General features: G+C 37.2%; 1 protein-coding gene across 1 annotated transcript in view; it reads right to left on the bottom strand.

Annotated features, from left to right (window-relative positions):
- Positions 1 to 19366, bottom strand: part of ADAMTSL1 (ADAMTS like 1) — an 876403-nt gene that overhangs the window by 284688 nt on the left and 572349 nt on the right. Inside the window, exon 7 of the mRNA XM_070429962.1 lies at positions 18230 to 18466. Within this exon, the coding sequence (XP_070286063.1) occupies positions 18230 to 18466 (237 nt within the window). The remainder of the gene's footprint in view (positions 1 to 18229; positions 18467 to 19366) is intronic.

The raw sequence follows: 19366 nt of genomic DNA, 5'->3' as shown, positions 1-19366 counted from the left end.
GTAGTGTAGTATAGAATAGTGCAGCATAGCATAGCATAGCATAGCATAGCACAGCTTAGTAGAGTAGAACAGCTTTGGAGCCAGATGGGTCTGAAGTTGAATACAAGCTCTGTTACTTAATAGCTGAGTGACCTTGTCCATGTTACCACATCTCTCGATGCCTTGGTTTCTTCTTCTGTAACAGTATGAAGCATACTTCCCAATGTTGTGAGAGTCATTGTGAGAATGCAATGTTCTTAGAGTTTACTAATGGGAGCAATTACTACTACTCTAATTATAACAACAAATACAACTGTGCAAGTTGAAGAAATGAAAAAGGAAAGGAAGCGGATGCAATATATGTTTTTAAAAATTGTTCTCTGCTGTTCTTCAAAACTCAAAAGTGGAATTCCTATTTTTCATAACAATTATTATTCATTATTTAAATAACTTAATTGCCCTCTCTGAAGTTGCCCACGGATGTAAGATAAGAGAAGAAAATGAGATTACTCAGAGAGTAGGTATCAAAAATTCAGTGAGAACTCCCCATCACAAACACATTGGTTGTGCCCTTAGTCGGCCTTCCTGCCACGTCTCAATGTCTGAACTACTTATCTCCACACATCACACACCTCTCAATGAAGAAGAAAAGTCTTGACAGACTAGATATAATAACAGATTATCTATAGGAACATACTCCTTTATCAATATGAACAACTGAGAACTGTCTGTCTCTATTTGCTTGAATGGGAGAATGAACTCTAGTCTTATGGACTAGATTTGGGGTACAGATGGGGCTGATTTCTCATCAGGCTGGGGAGGGGTGATAGAAGAGGTGAGATGTGAGCTGTCAATTAAAGAATGGCAGCAATACATTGGAACAATAAAGGCAGGCTGCCAAGTCACCCCAAATCGGAAGCAGACTAGAAGGCTGGCCTGGGGCTTGAATCCAGGTGGGTCCTCATTTTAGAACTGGTACTGTGCTTGCAAACCAGAAACTGATTCCTTGCAGCCCCACAAAAATCTTGCTGGAATCCATTAAGACATTGTTTGAACCCTGGTGAACTTTTGGCTGAAGAAGAGAGGAGGCTCATGTTTGCAGCAGAAGGTTCATCTTGTCCTAGTACAAAAAGATTTTAGTATGAACCAAGACAGAGGTTTTCCATGGCTTGTCTATCAGCATTAACTTCTGAGCATTTCCAGGCCATTGGATTCACCCACCAAAGGATGAAAGATGCTGCTCCCTGTCCAGGGAACAGGAGAACCACTCAAGATGGAAGCACTTTCTCACAGACAACAGGCAGAATCATATCCATTTATTAACCAGGAAGACATCTCCTATGCATGAGTCCATACTGCACTGGCCTTGCTACAATTATTAATAATCATAAAGATGTTAGAACTTTAATGCAACTTGCAAAGCATTGCCATGATGAATTATTTCCTATTACAGAAAGAGATCTGGGATATTTCTCAGACTGAAGCTCCAAAGAACTGAAATTCTGGACTTTTAAAAGTTCTAAATGCCTCTGTCAAATAACTTTACTATATTTCATGGGAACTACATACACTGAATAAAATCTATTTTTAGGTGGACTGAAGGCCTGATTTAGAAATAAACATACAAGAAAATTAAAAATGTGCAAACCTGTCACCATATTCATAGTCATGCATAGCAGCCCTAAAGAAGTCCCCAGTGGCCATGACTGTGTTAGTTGATCCATTCCATGGCCAAGGCTAATAGGCTCAATAGTAGAGACACTTCAACTTGGCCAGATTGTCTCCCCTGGGATTTGAAAACTGACTGGAGACAGAGAGAAACAGAACATGGTTGGAGCAAGTTCTCTTTTGGAGACCTACGCTCATCTGTAGCTGAGGACCTCAAAGCCGCCCTAGTTCCTATGCCTCCTGAAGCCTGATCTGTCAGCTTTTTCCTGGATTCCAGTCACCCAATAAGTGTTTTCTAAGCAAAGAGTTGAGGTTCCTGTCATTGGTCCTTATCCTTTCAATAATCTCCCCTTTTGTATTGAGTATATTTCTATTGCTTGCAACCACAAGAATCTTAACATAGTAAGGCACATGTATTTTGCCAGGAGGAGAAGTTATTTTTCTACCCTAAAACTAAATGTATAGAAGAAAATTTTATTTTATTACTATTTGTATTATTTTGTTATTTGTATTCCCAGCATTTTTAAAAGGAGATGGCAAAACCCAAAGGAGTTAGTTTAAGGTCTTGAGAAATCTGGAAGAAAAGAAACAAGTGAAAGAGGTAATGCCAAGGGAAACCAACAGTAAATCTACAATAGCCTGGATTTGAAAAGCAGTAGTAGGCTTGAAAGATGGTGCAAGGCTGGGATCGAGGGAAAGAAAGATTCCATAAGTAAGATATGTAATTTCAAGAATAAGAATTTCACTTTTTCCTTTCATAATAACCACCTGCACAGTTTAATATTTTATATTTACAGAGCTTAAGATTTACAAAAATTTGAGTGGTTACTCCTAGCCTGATATTTATTCAGGTGTTCTTTTAGAAGCCTTTTATGTGGCGTCCAGTTGATTTAGAACAAATTTTCAGGTGAGTTCCTTTTCCCCAGAAACGTGGCTATGTGATCAGCACCCAGAGCAGGTCTTTTTTAAAAAAATATATTTTATTGATTTTTTACAGAGAGGAAGGGAGAGGGATAGAGAGTTAGAAACATCGATGAGAGAGAAACATCGATCAGCTGCCTCCTGCACAGCCCCTACTGGGGATGTGCCCGCAACTAAGGTGCATGCCCTTGACCAGAATCGAACCTGGGACCCTTCAGTCCTCAGGCCGAGGCTCTATCCACTGAGCCAAACTGGTTAGGGCACCCAGAGCAGGTCTTTAGCCAAAGGATAAGACAGAGTAGGAGGAGCCTCACCAATGATAACCAAGCTTTGCCTTTCTCCTCTTCCTGATAGAAACTGAAACACCAATGGCTAATAGGGCCCCTAGTTCTTGGCATACATGGATTATTGCAGGCCTAGCATTCAGGGCGGGTTTTTGTGGGAGGGATGTATGATTCTGAGAGGCAGTATGATAAAATGGAAAGCGTAGGCTTTAGAGTCAGACAGACCTGGAATTCAATTCCTAACTCAGCCACTCACAAGATATAAGACGGGCAAGCAAATTGAACTTTTTGGGTTGTAGATGAGATCCCTGTGAGGTTTAAAAGGTATATCAAGTGCCTGGCATGGTTAGTGTACAATATATGAGGTGGGTTATTTTATTATTCTTATCATTAGCAAGATGATAACCTTCCTAGCCTACACATCCTTTGGGGAAGGGCCAGAAATGCGAATAGCTACAGAGTCCAGGCTGTGTAATGATGTAGGTTTGAAAGTGTTCACACCATCTCAAGGCCACAGCGACTATTCAGCTCTATCGAATGATTGCTGTGTTGAAGTGCAGACCAAATATTGCAGATCTGATTTTTTTAAAGGATATGTCATAAATCTGGGTTGTTACTAGAAATATTATTTTTAAATACTAGCAACTAATTCAAAATCCACACTACGTGTACAGAACAAAAGTCGTCAGTGGGATTATTTAGCTGGTAGGTTGCTAGTTTGCAACCTCTGCTTTAGAGCCATGAAAATCATCTGGGGAGAAAGCTAAAAAAAATTCTCTGAATTATAGAGAGAAATTTGAAGGCTAGTTGGGGAAAGTACAGGAGGCTAGACCTACGTAGCCTTAATGAAGCCATTCTACATATACATTGCCTAAGAGAGTATGTTTTAAATGAGCATAAAAATATTTCTCTGGACGAAAGCAAAAGCCCATGTATGAAGGACTCGGTGCTCCTCTATGCTACCCCTTCTAAACACCCCTGGCTTCAGCATCTACCACATGTGGCTACAGCTGACCCACGACACACTGTGAGGAAGGGAAATGCAGGTGCCAAAAGAGATGCCCCTGTTTCAGCACTGAGGTGTCTTTGCCTTAACTAGCCAGATTATATCCTTTATCCACGCAAAGTAAGTGCTTGCTACCCCTATTCAAGAAAAGAGAAGCCCGGCTGGCATGACTCAGTGGTTGAGTGTTGACCTATGAACCAGGAGGTCACAGTTTGATTCTCTGTCAGGGCACATGCCCAGGTTGCGGGCTCGATCCCCAGTGTGGGGCGTGCAGGAGGCAGCCAGTCAATGATTCTCTCTCATCAATGCTGTTTTTATCTCTTTCTCCCTCTCCCTTCCTCCCTGAAATCAATAATAATAATTTAAAAAAGTAAAGAGAAAACACATTTGAGCTAGAGCACATAAAAATCAAGAGTGGAAATGGCTGCATAGACATCATATCATGTAGCTCAATAAAAGGCCATTCTGTGGATGGATAAATAAACAAATGAACATATCTTTCTGTCAATCAACAGCAATACTGAGCTTTCTGCCTGAGAAGTTGAGTCACCCAGTGTGAAGAATATCTCCCCCACCAGGAGAACCTAGAGGACAGATAGGAGAAGCAGTCAAGTACAGTTGAGAACTAGACAAACAAAACACTGGCTATGTTCTTTCATTTTAACATGATTGGCTACTTATTCCTCAGCTTCCAGATGCCCTCCCCCTTTCTGTGAAATATGTGTTTGTTTCTTTAAATCACCTGTCTCTACTAGCAAAGAAACTAAACTGGTACTCGAGTGCAGGCATGCACCTAGTGCACATGGGCTAGCCAGCCACTGGCTCCTGCCACCAGTGTGATCACTACAGCCTGCAGGTGCAGCAGCTCTGCGCTTGGCATTTCTGCAGGAATGGAAATGGTGTACATTGTTTTTTTAGAATGTTTATTGCTGGCAAGGTTTTTCACTTGTATTTTCTTGTATAGGACACCTATTTTTAATGGAATGCTCTGTGATAATTTAGCCTCAAAGGACAAAAATGCACTTAGTAATGGTGAAAGAGACCAACAAGATGAATAAATAATCCAAATCAAAAGAAAATAACTTAAACTCCTCTTAAAGGTTCTTAAAAACACACATACAAAAAGCATTTGCCACTTAGTACAGAGTAAAGAGCACGGGACTTGGCGCCGGAAGAGCTCAATTTGGGTCTTCTTGGCTCTGCAACTTGCTAATGAGAGACCTTGAGTACCTGCTCCTAGGCTCAGGGTCTTCAGAAATAGAATGAGGAGACTCAGCTGGTGATCTCCCAGGTCCCTTCAAAGCCATTGTTTTGTCATTAGCTTTGAAAGAGGTTCAAAGTATCTCCTGAGGCCTCTGAATTTGTCTTGGCCTCTCTGTTCTATTAACCACACAGATCAATGCTTGCTTTTCTCTCTAGATGTTTCAGGTTCTTAAGTGTTTTCTTGGATCACAAGTAGTGAACCCACAGCAAAAACACTTTGTTCCTTCTTGATTTGAGCTCCTCAGGGGAGTCTAACCAAAAGGCAATAGAAAGGACAGGTGGGGTTTATTATACTAATTTTAGGTGCTTGGTAGATTTTCTTGATGCTGGCAAGCGGCCCTTCCTCAGAGTGTTCCAGGAGAGAACTTGGCAAACCATGAAAATTATGTTCATGGCTCAAAATCTGGAAGGTACCTGATGCTTTAAATTGTTTTTATTAAAATTTTGACAATGAAAGTAGCTACATTTAAAATGATTATCCCTTAGATATATGCCAATCAGCCAATGTATAATTACTAATGGTTTTTCATTTTTGGATTTGATTTTTAGCATGTTAAAACAATTATATGAAGTGACTTAAGATACCCAATTCGAAAAAGGCTTTCTCAATTCTACTTTATCGTGTTAATTGAACAATTTTATTTTTAAACCTAAAGCAAAGTTTCAAATCTTTCATATTTTTGATACATTTAAACCTTTCATTTCAAGTTTCTGGGAAGACTAGCATTTTATGGCCCCAAACTTGATAACCACATTAATATGGAGTTGAACTAATTAGAAATACGTCTGGAAGGTGTCTAATTTAAACACGGAACATCCTGAAGGAGTAAGCAATTTCCAGATCCATTTGAATATATACAGTTAGGAAAGAAACTACATCACACTGGAATCCTGATTGATATTTATGGCCTTTGGAAACCTTGCATTTTGCTAGTTTAATCCCACCTTCAGCCATGCAAGTTCATCCAGAGAATCTGGTTGATATACTGAGCAAACCAACAGCTATCTTGATGGAGAAGGTTCTGGGTAGATCTGTGCCACCTCCTAAGCCAAATAAGTAAAGAACTACAAATTGGTAATCACACAATAGTCCCAGGGATGTGAAGTACAGCATAGGGAATATAGTCAATAACATTGGAATAACTATGGATGGTGCCAGGTGGGTACTTAAAATATTTGGCAGACCGCGTTATAAAGAATATGATTGTCTAACCACAATGCTGTACACCTGAAACTAATGCAATATTATGCAAAGATTACTGAATGTTATCTTTAATTGAAAAAAAAAAAAGAGTGGATGGCAAGAGACCCCAACTTCTAAATTATTTCTGGCCTAGTACTGTAAAACAACAACAAAAATTAAACTCACATAAATGGACTTTGTTTCATAGCCTGAAGGAAATGAGAACAAGGCCCAAATAGATAAAATGATTAAAAAGATATTTAGGATGAATAATTTAAGTGTGTTAGAGAGAGATCAGTCATCAAGAGACAAAAATAGTCAACAGAGAGATTTATTAATTCGTTGATCCATGCATGCAACAGTCTTAATACACAACTCAACATAAAGAAACTAAAGATGAGTAAAATATGGTCTCTGCCAGTAAGGACATCTCAATCTACTGGACTAGATGGGCATGTAAATAAACATAAGACAAAGGAAACAAGAGAAAAATAGGTGCAAGAGATGAAAATGAATATTAGTTCCCCTGGGGAGTTTCACTGAAAAGCTGTGCCTTTGGGGGAAAAGGGGACCTGAGGGCTGGACAGGAAAGCCTTCCAACCTCCTCAGAACCAAACCAGAGTGCCCTCCTGTACTTAAGGGTTGCATTCCTAGTATTTAACACAATGCCTAGCAATAAATGCTCAATAAATATCTGTTGAATGAATGAACCTACAGTACTTAATCTCTATAAATCTCTCTTTCCTCCTTTAAAAAAATAACAATCCCAAATGGATTCATGTGAGGATTAAAAGGAGATCACATATGTATAATGCTTACATAGCACAGTGCCTGGCATATAAGTGCTCAATAAAGATCAGATATTACTATTAGTATTAGGCATTATGACCTCTATTTTTTACAGATTAAAAAAATGAGGCTTAAAGAACCCAATAGTCCATGATCACACAGTTAGTTCAGAAGTCAGACTTCAAATTGAGTCCAAAACTCAAGCTCTTTCTCCATCTTGTGCTGCTACTGATTATATGGAGGTACTTGTGTTTGAGCCCATCGCACTAAGACTGTAGGCTTCTTGAAGACAGGGGACATGACATTTACTTTCATATCCCTATAGAGCCTAATTCAGAACCACATGGCAGCCCTATTTTAAAAATTGACTGAATGAAACTATCTGGGTTTCAAATATCTCAAATATAAAATGATAATATTAAATTGCAATATTTCACATTCCCTTTTATGTTTTAAAACAGTCTTCTGTGAAATCACTCAATGAACGAAGTGCAAAGTTAATATATAGTATGGCTAAATAAATAATGCTTTGTTGAGCATTTATTATACTTGGGAAAAGACCTCTCAAACCCAAACTTATTTTCCTTAAACAAAAAGAAAGGAGAGATGTTCAAATTCCTGCCTAATAGCACTATCCATTCATTCAGCATATATTCATTAAAGATCTATTGTGTCCTGGTTTCCAATCACTTTTAATCATACAAATACTTAGGGTCAGAAATGACTTCTTAGAACATGATGGATGAAGGGGACACTCAACTAGACTAATGGGTTAGTCACATTAACTTTGTCAAAGAGTGAGATCAGGCCACTCTCAGAGCTAACACAGACTTTAATTTAGTCCACAGACTTTGTACTTCATTTAAAGACAACTTTCTTGAGATATAACTCACATGCTATACAATACACTCATTTGAAGTATACAATTCAATGGTTTTAGTAGATTCAACTTCTTGAATTATTTCAACAGCACTCTATTGACCTCAATATTATAAGTCCCCAACCCTCTTACTATCTTCTCATAACATGGGACCTGACAACTTCTATCCTTCTTCAATTTCAGGAACTAATTGGGGTTTTCCAGCTATCTCTTTCTCTGAACATTTTTGACCCCAGGTTTTAGTTAAACTGTCCTATGATTTACCACAGTCTAACTTTCTCCCACTGTGACTCCTACACGTGACTCCAAAAATATATGAAAATACAAATATATAAATGTTTGTACTATATGCAAATAAACAGGAATGCATGCTATTGTGGGTTGAATTGTGTCTCCCAAAAATATATGTTGAAGTTCTAACCCACTGTACCTGTGAATATGATCTCATTTGGAAATAGGGTCTTTGTAGACACAATCAAGTTAAGATGAGGTTTTACTCAGTTAGAATGGGCTCTAATCCAAAACCTCTGTCTTTTTGTAAGAAGAGAAAAGAGAGACACTGGCAGGAAAGTGTCATGTAAAGACATAGCGACGCAGACACACAAGGGAAGTAGGCCACGTGAAGATGAAGCAGAGACTGATGCTTCCAACTAGAAGCTAAAAAGAGGCAAAGAAAGTGTTTACCTAGAGTCCCAGAGGAAGCATGGCTCTGAAGACACACTGATTTTGGACATGTAACTCTCAGAATGTGAGAGAATACATTTCTGTTGTTTAAAGTCATCTTACCATGTAAAGAAATGTGGGCTTTGATTGCCCTGAACCAAAAGAGGGTGATTGGAATGATTCAAGCAGACAAGAAATAAGGTAAATCTGTATTTTTAGAAAAAGCACCCTGTTTACAGTGAGGAGAATACAGTATAGTGACTACAGTGTGTACTTGATTGATTAGGGTGAGGAAATGTAGTTTAGTGAAGATAGTATACTTTCCTTTATACTTGTCAGATATTCCCTCAGAGGTTAAGTTCTGAGAGGGTAGGGGCTGTGTATTTTTCTATTCACTCATGTATTTTAAGTATCTAGTACACTGCTAATTCCTAAGTAAATATTTGTTAACCGAATGAATGAATGAATTCATTCCTAATAAAGGTATTATTCCTGAGGGAAGAGATCTTATTCTACTTTGTATCCTCAGTATCCAACACATAGCAGATTGTTAAGAGCATAAACAATTTTTAGAAACTAAGTAATTTGCCAAAATTCAACTGTACTTCATTTCATCTTTACAGTATCAGGCAAAGAGGGAAAAAAGAAAGGCTGTGCATTAAATCTTTTAAGCAACACAGGCTTCCATGTGGAATTAGATTACAAAACACAGAAGGAAAAATGTCCAACTCCTTGTTTCTGACATCACCACCTTTAGAATAACTGGTAGACATTTGATACTAGTGACTTAGGTCACAGACAGAGATGGAGAAATAATCATTCCATTCAATTCATTTCAAACTACTCACCACAGGAATGATTAAAAATGGAAAGTCCTTCTTTGTTAGAAGTATGGTTCATTTTAATGTTTCCACAGTACTAACATCAAGACTCCATGATCCAATTTATTGCTTATTACTTTATTGTATTATTCATTTAAAACAATATTACATAATTACTTGAAAGAAATTCTCCTTTTTTGAAATGTCTTATTTTCTGAAATAGCAGTAAGTAATACTACAAATATGCAGATTCATTACAAAACAGCTGGTTTATAATGTTACTTGGTCTTTTTCATCAATGTATATTAGGTATCAATTGATGAGTTTCACTAATTATAAAAATAAAACACACTATTCTGTATTTGACTTCAAAGTAATCTCAAAATTATTTTTAACAGCAGCACATGTTCTATCTATAAATTTATGCTTTGCTCTCTCTCTCTCCCTTCCTCTCTCTCTCTCTCTCTCTCTCTCTCTCTCTATATATATATATATATATATATATGAACAGAAACCAGCTTTGTGCTTTACAACAAATATAAATGGGGCAATTTGGATAATGGAAATAAATGAATAGAAGCAGTACTAATAGAGCTGATCCGATTTGTGATGGCTCATTAACTCTTCAGGATGCAATTTTACTCGGAATCAGGGGTTAATAATGACACATCATGGAGCTATTAGCAAAAGAAGGTTTCAATAGGAAATTAACAGAAGGTCGGTTCATTCATTGAGAAGCCAACATCCACTTGTGAATGTATAACCACATTAAACCACTCACTCAAAAAGGCCATAAAGTGGAATAATCAAAGAAAAGAAGTAATTTGGGTACTACTACTACTATTACTACAAGCTAGTATTTATCACGCTCATAGTAAGCACTTTAATGCATTTGGTTACCTAACCCTCACAACAATCCTCAGGCAGTTACAAATATTAACCATATTTGAAGAGAAGGAGACTGATACCTAGGACTTTGCTCAAAGTCACCTAGCAATGAGTGGTGGCGCTTAGATTCCAAACAGGTAGTGTGGCTATAGAGCCTTTGCTCCTAACTATGCATATTGCCTCCCTCGTTCTATCTACCTTGTCTCCAACCTCACCTACTCTAGAAAAATAATGAGCAAATAAAAATCCCAGTGTTTGAGTCTGAGTTGCTAGTGATGGGGAGAGAAACCAATACAACAACCCTCTGGGGACAATGATCAGATCCCAAGAGGGAGGGAAAGGAGAGAATATGGTTTGAAAAGATATATTCACTAAACCGATTGTTTTTATATGTAAATGACAGAGTTAAAGCTGGGCAAAATTTTGTTCCATGGGCGCTGCTGAAGAAATAACGTAGGGAGCAGAGTTAAAAAGTGTTGATAAACATTGACATCCTCTGACCTTGAGTCTGCCGTGAACTAGCTGCAAGGTCTGGGAAAATGGCACAACCTGGTACAGCACTATTTCCTGTGGCTGGACTAGATGATCTCAAAGGTAGTGCTTTCCAAATGCTGCGAAACACTATCAGTGACAATTTCTGTGCTCTGGGGAAAAAGTAAAATAAGTACAGCATAGCAACTTTCTCATTAGGCAAACCATATCCAATGTAAGGATTGTCCTCACTACTTTTTTGTCAACATTTCAATAACAAAATGATGATGGTGAAAGTACTTGGTAGAAAGTCTTTTTATTTTCCAATGTCCTTACTTAGCAGAAGAAGTTGGTAACTTTATCTCATTCTATAAACTTTTTTGAATTGTTACAGGGTTATGAAATCCCATACAGGGAACCACTACTTTAATATATTTTGGAACTCAAAATGTTCAGGTCTTTTTTTTATATGTGCACAACACTTTATAGTTATTTAAGCATTTGCATATGATTATCTCCTTTGCTGCTTTATAGTTTATGAGACAGTCTCATTTTTCAGAGATTGAAAAATAGAATTTAGGAAGGTTAAGTAACTTGGTCAAGATGACAGATTATTAAAGAGCAGCCAGATTCCAATCTGTGTCATTTGGCTTTAAATCCTGTCTGCCTTTCAATCTATAAGTGGTTCATAAATAGGGCCATACAGAAGGGTCATAAGGTGAGTGTTCTAAAAACACAGAACTAATGAATCTAATTTCTGGGGGATGGGGTAAAGTTTTAACAGTTCTCCAGGTGGTATGCAGACGTGTTTGGGGACCACTACTCAACACCAAACACTACTCTGTCCACCCAGCCTCAGTAGGAGGATTAAGGAGCTTTGGAGTCCTATAATCTGCCCAAGCCTCAGTTCTTCATCTCTGAGATGATGATAATGCTGCCTAATAAGTAGAGTTGTAAGTATTAAAAAAAATATTTGTAGAAGTCCCAGATATGGTAGTCACTCCAAATTGGAAGCTATTTGTCTCAACAAACAAAAGTCCAGGACCAGACAGTTTTACTAGTGAATTCTACCAATCACTTAAAGGAGAATTAATACCAATCCTTCTCCAACTCTTCCAAAAAAAAAAACAGAAAAGGGAACACTTCCAAACTCATTTTACAAGGCGAGATTACCCTGATACCCAAACCAGACAAAAATGCTACAAGAAAAGAAAATTACAGGCCAATACCTTTGATGAACATAGATGAAAAGATGCTCAATGAAATAATAAACTGAATTTAACAATACATGTAAAAGGATCATACATTATGATCAAGTGGGATTTATTACAGGGATGCAGAGATGGTTCAACATCCACAAATCAATCAATGTGATACAACACATTAACAAAATGAAAGATAAAAATCATATGAGCATCACAATATATGGAGAAAAAGCATTTACAAAATTCAACATTCATTTATGATTAAAATGCTCAACTAAGTGGGTAAAGAGGAGATATATCTCAACATAAATAAAGGCCATAGATGACAAGCCCACAGCTAATGTCATACTTAATGGTGAAAAGCTCAAAGAATTTCCTCTAAGATCAGGAAATAGACAAGGATGCACATTCTTGCCATTTTTATTCAACATATTATTGGAAGTCCTAGCTAGAGCAATTAGGCAAGAAAAAGAAATAAAAATGTATCCAAATCTAAAAGGAAGAAGGAAAACTATCACTATTTGCCAATGACATATTATATATAGAAAATTTTAAAGACCCCAGCAAAAAACTATTAGAACTAATAAATGAATCCAGTAAAGCTGCAGAATACAAAATTAATATAGGAAAATCTATACACTAATAACTACCAGAAAGAGATACTAAGAAAACAATCCTATTTACAACTGCATCAAAAAGAATAAAATACCTAGAAATAAATATACCTAAGGAGGTGAAAATCCTGTATACTGGAAACTATAAGACCTTACTCAAAATACTTAACAATGGAACAAATTAATGGGAAAGATATTCTGTGCTCATAGATTGGAAGAATTAATATTGTTAAAATGTCCAAACTACCTAAAGTGATCTATGGATTCAATACAATCCCTGTCAAAATTACAATAAACGTTTTCACAAAAATAGAACAAACAATCCTAAAATTTGTATGGAGAAAGAAAAGATCCTGAATAGCCAAAGCAATCTTGAGAAAGAAGAACAAACCTGAAGGCAGCATATTCCCTGATTTCAAACTATATTACAAAGTAATAATAATACCAAGTATGATATTGGCATAAAAACAGACACACAGATCAATGGAACAGAATAGAGAGCCCAGAAATAAACTCACATAAATACAGTGAAGTGATTTACAACAGAAGAGCCAAGAATATATAATGTGGAGAGGGACAGTCTCTTCAATAAATGGGGTTGGGAAAACTGAATGGCCACATGCAAAAGAATGAAACTGGACTGTGTCTTACATCATATATGAAAATAAACTCAAAATGGATGAAAGACTTGAATGCAAGACCTAAAACCATAAAACTAGAAGAAAACATAGGGGAAAAGCTCATTGACATTGGTCTTGGTGGCAATATTTTGGATTTGACACCAAAAGCAAAGGCAATGAAAGCAAAAATAAACAAGCAGGGCTGTATCAAACTAAAAAGATTCTGCACAGCAAAGGAAACCATCAACAAAATGAAAAGGCAACCTACAGAATGGGAGATAGTATTTGCAAATCATATATTTGATAAGGGTAAAATATATCAAGAATTCATACAAATCAATAGCAAAGAAAACAAACAATATGAATGAAAAATGGGCAGAGGAGCTGCACAGGCATTTTTTCCAAAGAAAACATGCAAATGGCATACATGTACATGAAAATGTGCTCAACACAAGAAGTAAGTATTGGCGAAGATGTGGAGCAAAGGGAACCTTTGTGCACTATTTGTGGAATGTAAATTGATGCAACAACTATGGAAAACAGTATGGAGGTTGCTAGAGGTGGGTGGGGTGGGGCAAAAATGGGTAAAGGTGGTCAAAAGGTACAAACTTCTACTTATAAAATAAGTAAATCCTGGGGATGTAATGTATAGCATGCTGATTATAGCTAACAATACTTTATCATATTTTAAAAGTTGCTCAGAGAATAGATCTTAAAATTCTCATCACAAGAAAAACAAATTTGTAACTATGTGTGGTGATGAATTAACTAGATTTATTGTGGTGATCATTTTGCAACATATACATTTATTGAGTCATTATGTTGTACACCTGAAACTAATATAATGTTACTAGAGGCTAGCTGCACCAATTTGTACACGGGTGGGGTCCCTCAGCCTGGCCCACGATCGGGCCCTCTCGCCCAGTCCAGATTGGCTGGACACCAGCAGCAAGCTAACCTACTGGTTAGCGTCTGTCCCCTGGTGGTCAATGCGCATCATAGTGGCTGGTCGAGCAGTCAATCGAATGGTCAACCGGTAGGTCGGATCCTTAGCCTATTACGCTTTTATTATACAGTGGGGCTTTGACTTACGAGTTTAATTCGTCCCATGATGGAGTTCGTAACTCAAATTACTCATATGTCAAATCAAAAGTGAACGAGTGAGACACGTGATGCTGGGCTGATGTTGTGGCGTTCACTGTGACGTTTGCTGCGCCACCTAGCGGTGGGGTATCTGAAGCTGGCTCGTAACCCAAATTTTAGCTGGCAACTCAAAGCAAAAAATCGGCCGAGAGATGGCTCGTATCTCGAAAAACTCGTTAGTCGGGACACTCATAAGTCAAGGCCCCACTGTATAGGATATGTCAATAAAAACAAAATGGGAGGTATTTTACTGTCTAGTATGATTTTCTGAATAAGAATAAGGTAAAAATTATAAATAGTAATGATTCTATAATGTTCCTGAAGCACATTCACAACAAATATAAGCAATACACTCATTCATGACACTGGATATCTCTAGGCCTCAATTTCTTCTGCTGTGAAATAGCTAATGTGTTCATTGCTAAAGTGCCGAAAAGGCTAGGATTCCATAGTTTTGGTTGTGTTAAAAGCCCAATTTTGAAAAAGTGGTATTCAGTTGAGTATTAAACAGGTATAATTGAAATAATTGATGCTTATAAATGACAAATATCTACAATTATGCTGTCATTTTCTATCAATGTCAGACTATGCTTGCTTCTTTACAGTTTATAATTTATATCTGCTTAGCCTCAAAAAAATTTGAAACAATATTGATATGAATAAATGTAAGATATCAAATGTCCCTGAAGTAATTACTAACACTCAGGAATATCTGCCTCCAGATTTTGTTCTATGTGTAGTTACACAAACACATGTATTGTATTTATTTGTTTGTTTATTTATTAATTAACACATGTCTTTTACCATAGTATTCTTCAAGTACTACTATCAAATGTCAACAGACCAACTGTCTTCCATATTTATTATACTCTTACAAAGAATCCAAGCAAACAAACAAACAAAAAGCCTGGTGTAATTTTCCCATAAGCTTTATCTGTGCTAATTTTTGAGTGTGTTCCATCACTTACTCTTTATAAAAGAAAAACTGTGTTATATACTTCTTCAAAAAATGCCTGAGGCAATTTACAAAAAATTATAATAAGACTAAAATAAAACCAGAAAGAGCAAAAAATGGGGTAGAAATAGAAGAGATGGAAAAATAGAGAGGGGGGATGAATTTTTCAGGGAACTAGGAAGAGCTGTTTATAAAAACTGCATATTTAAGTCAGCATTAAGATTTTTGACTGCTTAAAAAATGTGAAAACATGGCTTTTTCTGAATAATTCTTACCAAAGACTGAGCATACTAATTACCAATAAACAGATAACATTTAAATAAAGGACGTTTTTAAATTCTTTTGAGGTAGCAGTATTCTACCTCAAAATTCTACTTTTATTCCACAGTCATCTTGCTGTTTTCTGTTCCTTTTTTAAGAAGTTTTATAGAATGCGAGTAAGTTTTAATAATGAAAACACAAGACTATTATGGTAATGGAAGCAAGGATTAAAAATTGTATCCATGACCAATTCATATCAGTTGTAGTTTTTGATCCCCTGAGCATGATTGATTTTATTTATTGCTTTGTACCCTCCACCCTAGTTATAATCAAAATGAAAACGCCTTCCTCTCTGCTCCCGCTGTCACTGCCCTGGCTGAGGCACCTGCTTGCCTTCACCTTGGCTGCCCCGAGCATCCTTTTCAGCTGCTCACTTTGCCTCCAGGGCCTTCCATTTCAAGCATCCCATAAATGCAGCTATATTAATTTTTCTAAAGCTGAGCTATGATTATGTCTTTTCTCTACTAGCATTCTTTCCTGCCCACTCACTTTATGATAGTCCTGAGTGTGTCCTCCATTTCCTCCCAAACTCTCTCTCCTCACGGTGTACCTGGGGATACCCTGCTCTCTAGCCAAGAGGCTTGTTAGTGACTAAATGAAATCTGTGTTTTTCATCGCCGTTCATCGCCTCTAATAAGACAAATAAATGAAGACAATAATAAGAACTGAACATGATTACTATGGATGTCACAATTCTTTACAGATATTGTATAGTTTACATTCTCCTCTAAATCTAACAAGTCACACTCATAAGAATCTAAGTTAAGGAGGTATGCTTATATTTATAACCAAAAGTCCAGTACTATCATTTCATATTTACTATATATAAAATTTATTATTTTGCTGCTGATAGAAGATTTCCTTTCAGTTGCCAAGGTAAACTAGGCCAGCTGGCAGGATTAGACTAGGGGGAAGACATACAACCTTGAACTCCCAGACAAACAGAAACAAATGAAACGTAATTTACTGACCTGTCTTGTTTATTTTGGTTCATTCGTCAGCATAATATACCACAAACAACTTTAAAGTAGATATCAGGAGTCCTGGAGTTTAGTCCCATTTCTGCCATGGCCAACTATGCAACTTTCAGAAAATCATACAACTTCTCTGGTCCTCATTTTTTCCATTTACAAAATTGGAATCTGTCTTGCTTTATTCAAACACTATACATGCATAAGGGATTATTACTATTTTATTTGCCATTCCCTACAACATAGCTCCTTTTCTATATGCTTTTCAATTCTCTATTGTTCCCAAAGCTTTTGTGGACCCCATAATTTCATTCCAATGACACTGAGAATTCTAGAGAAGGAAGCAAACACCAAATATAAGAAATGATGTTCAAATATATTGCTTTCTCGATTAGATAATCTCGTAGGCCTTTCTTAGCTTTAAAATAGGAAGATTCTATATTCAAATTTATATCTGAAATTTATATATTTCTTATATATAAAGAAAACTTCAGATATATATAAACAATACCCCATCTCCTGAGAAGTGTTTAGACATGCCAAAGTTTCCCTGTCTCAGGATTCTAGACCTCATGAAGGTTTAGATTGTCTGTTTCCCTCTCAGGGACATGATACCTTACAGGCCACCCCACATCTCTTGTAGTAATTCACACTACAGTTATTCCTTTATATCTGAATATAGATTTAAGTTTTAAATAAACCTGTGGATTCAAAACAACAAATTACTAAGACATGTTTTATGTTAATTCTTGTATTGCTAGTTGTGACATGAGCGATTCCGAAGAGAGAAAAATCCCACCAATGTCTTCTTGGGAGGGAGAGACAAAGGTTCTCAAAATGTCTACATTGTGAGATATGAAATTATATAGTGAAGTATATATAGCACACAGGACAATACAGCAACTGCTTTTTCCAAAAAGTAGGCTGGGCATCCTAATCCAAAGAGTCGACTTTAAAATCAAGATGGCAATCATACTAACTCTCCTTCACCGGTCTGACTCCCCTCCCAAAGTAGACATTGATAAATTGATACCAGAAATCAAACTTCTTTGCCATCCTGTTGTAAAGATTTACCTGGCTGACATCTGACCTAGCTGACACTGCCAAGTTCTTCAGGACAGTTTGCCTGAATTTTCAACAAAGGTACAGTTACAATAAAGGAACAAGGTTTTCTACATTTTGGAGATTATAGAGTCAACTTCATCTGAGTGATTCTGAAGCTCTAAGTAAATGAAAATAGATGCCTCCAAATACACATACATGAAACATATTTTAGAGACAACCAAAGTAGAGGCAATTTCAGAGTCTAGTCTCAAAATGATATACAATACTCAAGAATTTCTATTCTTCGATATTCAAGTGAGACTCAAGGAAAGAAAAACAATTCTAGCCTACGTTTCTTGAACACAAAATACACTGGTAGTTTTAACTGAAATTAAACCTCAATTTTCAAATCTGTCATTCTTTATACAGGCAATAAAAAGTAGCGCTGAGTGATCCAGATAGCAGGGCGATGGGAAAGGTATTTACACGAAGACACTCAAACCCTCTGGAAAGACAGAATGAAAAGAAGCCAGTACTTACTTGGCATAGGCCATTGATGCACATATCCAGGGTGTCTGTGTAGCAGCGAGTCCCATCTAAGACCTTAGGTGCGAGTTCAACAACCAGGTCTGTGCCTTTGGCCTGGCACTTGAGTGCGCACGGGTTGTCAGGGTCGTTAGACACAGGAAGCCACTCATAAAACTCGCCATGGTGCTTGACATCATTATGAGCTGAGCATTGCTGAGCTCGGAAATCACCTGCTTCTGGTGGGCAGTCCTGGAGAAGGAAGTGGAGAGGGACAAATACAGGCTGAGAAGGGCACACATGTGGTCTTTCAAGGTCTTAGAAAACAAAGCAAATATTCTGGTCATATCATCCAAGAGGTCATATGATTATTTGGCCCTAAGAATGTGTAGATTTGAGAAAGCAATCAGCTTGATGTATATTTTCTGACTGAAGTTAAATGGCAAAGAAGCCAGCTTGAAACAGATCTGATTGATATTAGTTTCGAAAGTAACCACCTTGAAACATACAGTGGGGCCTTGACTTACAAGTTTAATTCGTTCTGAGACCTCAGAGTTTAATTCGTTTGGAGACCAAGCTCGTTAAGGAGCTCGTTAACTCAAATTACTCTGTCAACTCAATGCAAAAAATCGGCCAAGAGACAACTGGTATCTCAAAAAACTCGTTAGTCGGGACACTCGTAAGTCAAGGCCCCACTGTATTTTTGGAAAGATGTTTAGTGGTCCCATGGATTCCTCCACCTTACAGTATCATTTTTATTTCCTTATAACTTAGGTAGGACTTAGTAAAATCAGAGAGTTAGCTGAAAGCATCTCTTGATATCAAGAGCTATGACAAGATTTTAGCCCCCAAACAGCAAAAAGTTATGGTAATTTCACTCAAAAATTTTTGTGAGGTTGTTCATGAGGTTTTTTTTCTCTAAAACTTAGGGTGCACAGTATCTAGAGTTAAACATGGTGGACAAAAAAAGTGAAAATAGCATGTATACATGGATTTCTTTAGCATAAGGCAGCATGGCAGAGTGGAAAGGTACAGATAGCCTCTCCAGATGCGAGTGTGGCTGCACAGCGGGGGGTCTCACTGATCCTAGGTTTCCCCATGTTCAGAGCAGAGGCAACAATAGCACTCAGTTCTCAAGGTCATTCACTGTGA

This window comes from Myotis yumanensis, unplaced genomic scaffold (assembly GCF_028538775.1).
Source record: "Myotis yumanensis isolate MYYU_CA2020_CCGP unplaced genomic scaffold, mMyoYum1.0.hap1 SCAF_12, whole genome shotgun sequence".
Lineage (NCBI taxonomy): Eukaryota > Metazoa > Chordata > Mammalia > Chiroptera > Vespertilionidae > Myotis > Myotis yumanensis.
This window is presented reverse-complemented; position numbering and strand designations above follow the sequence as displayed.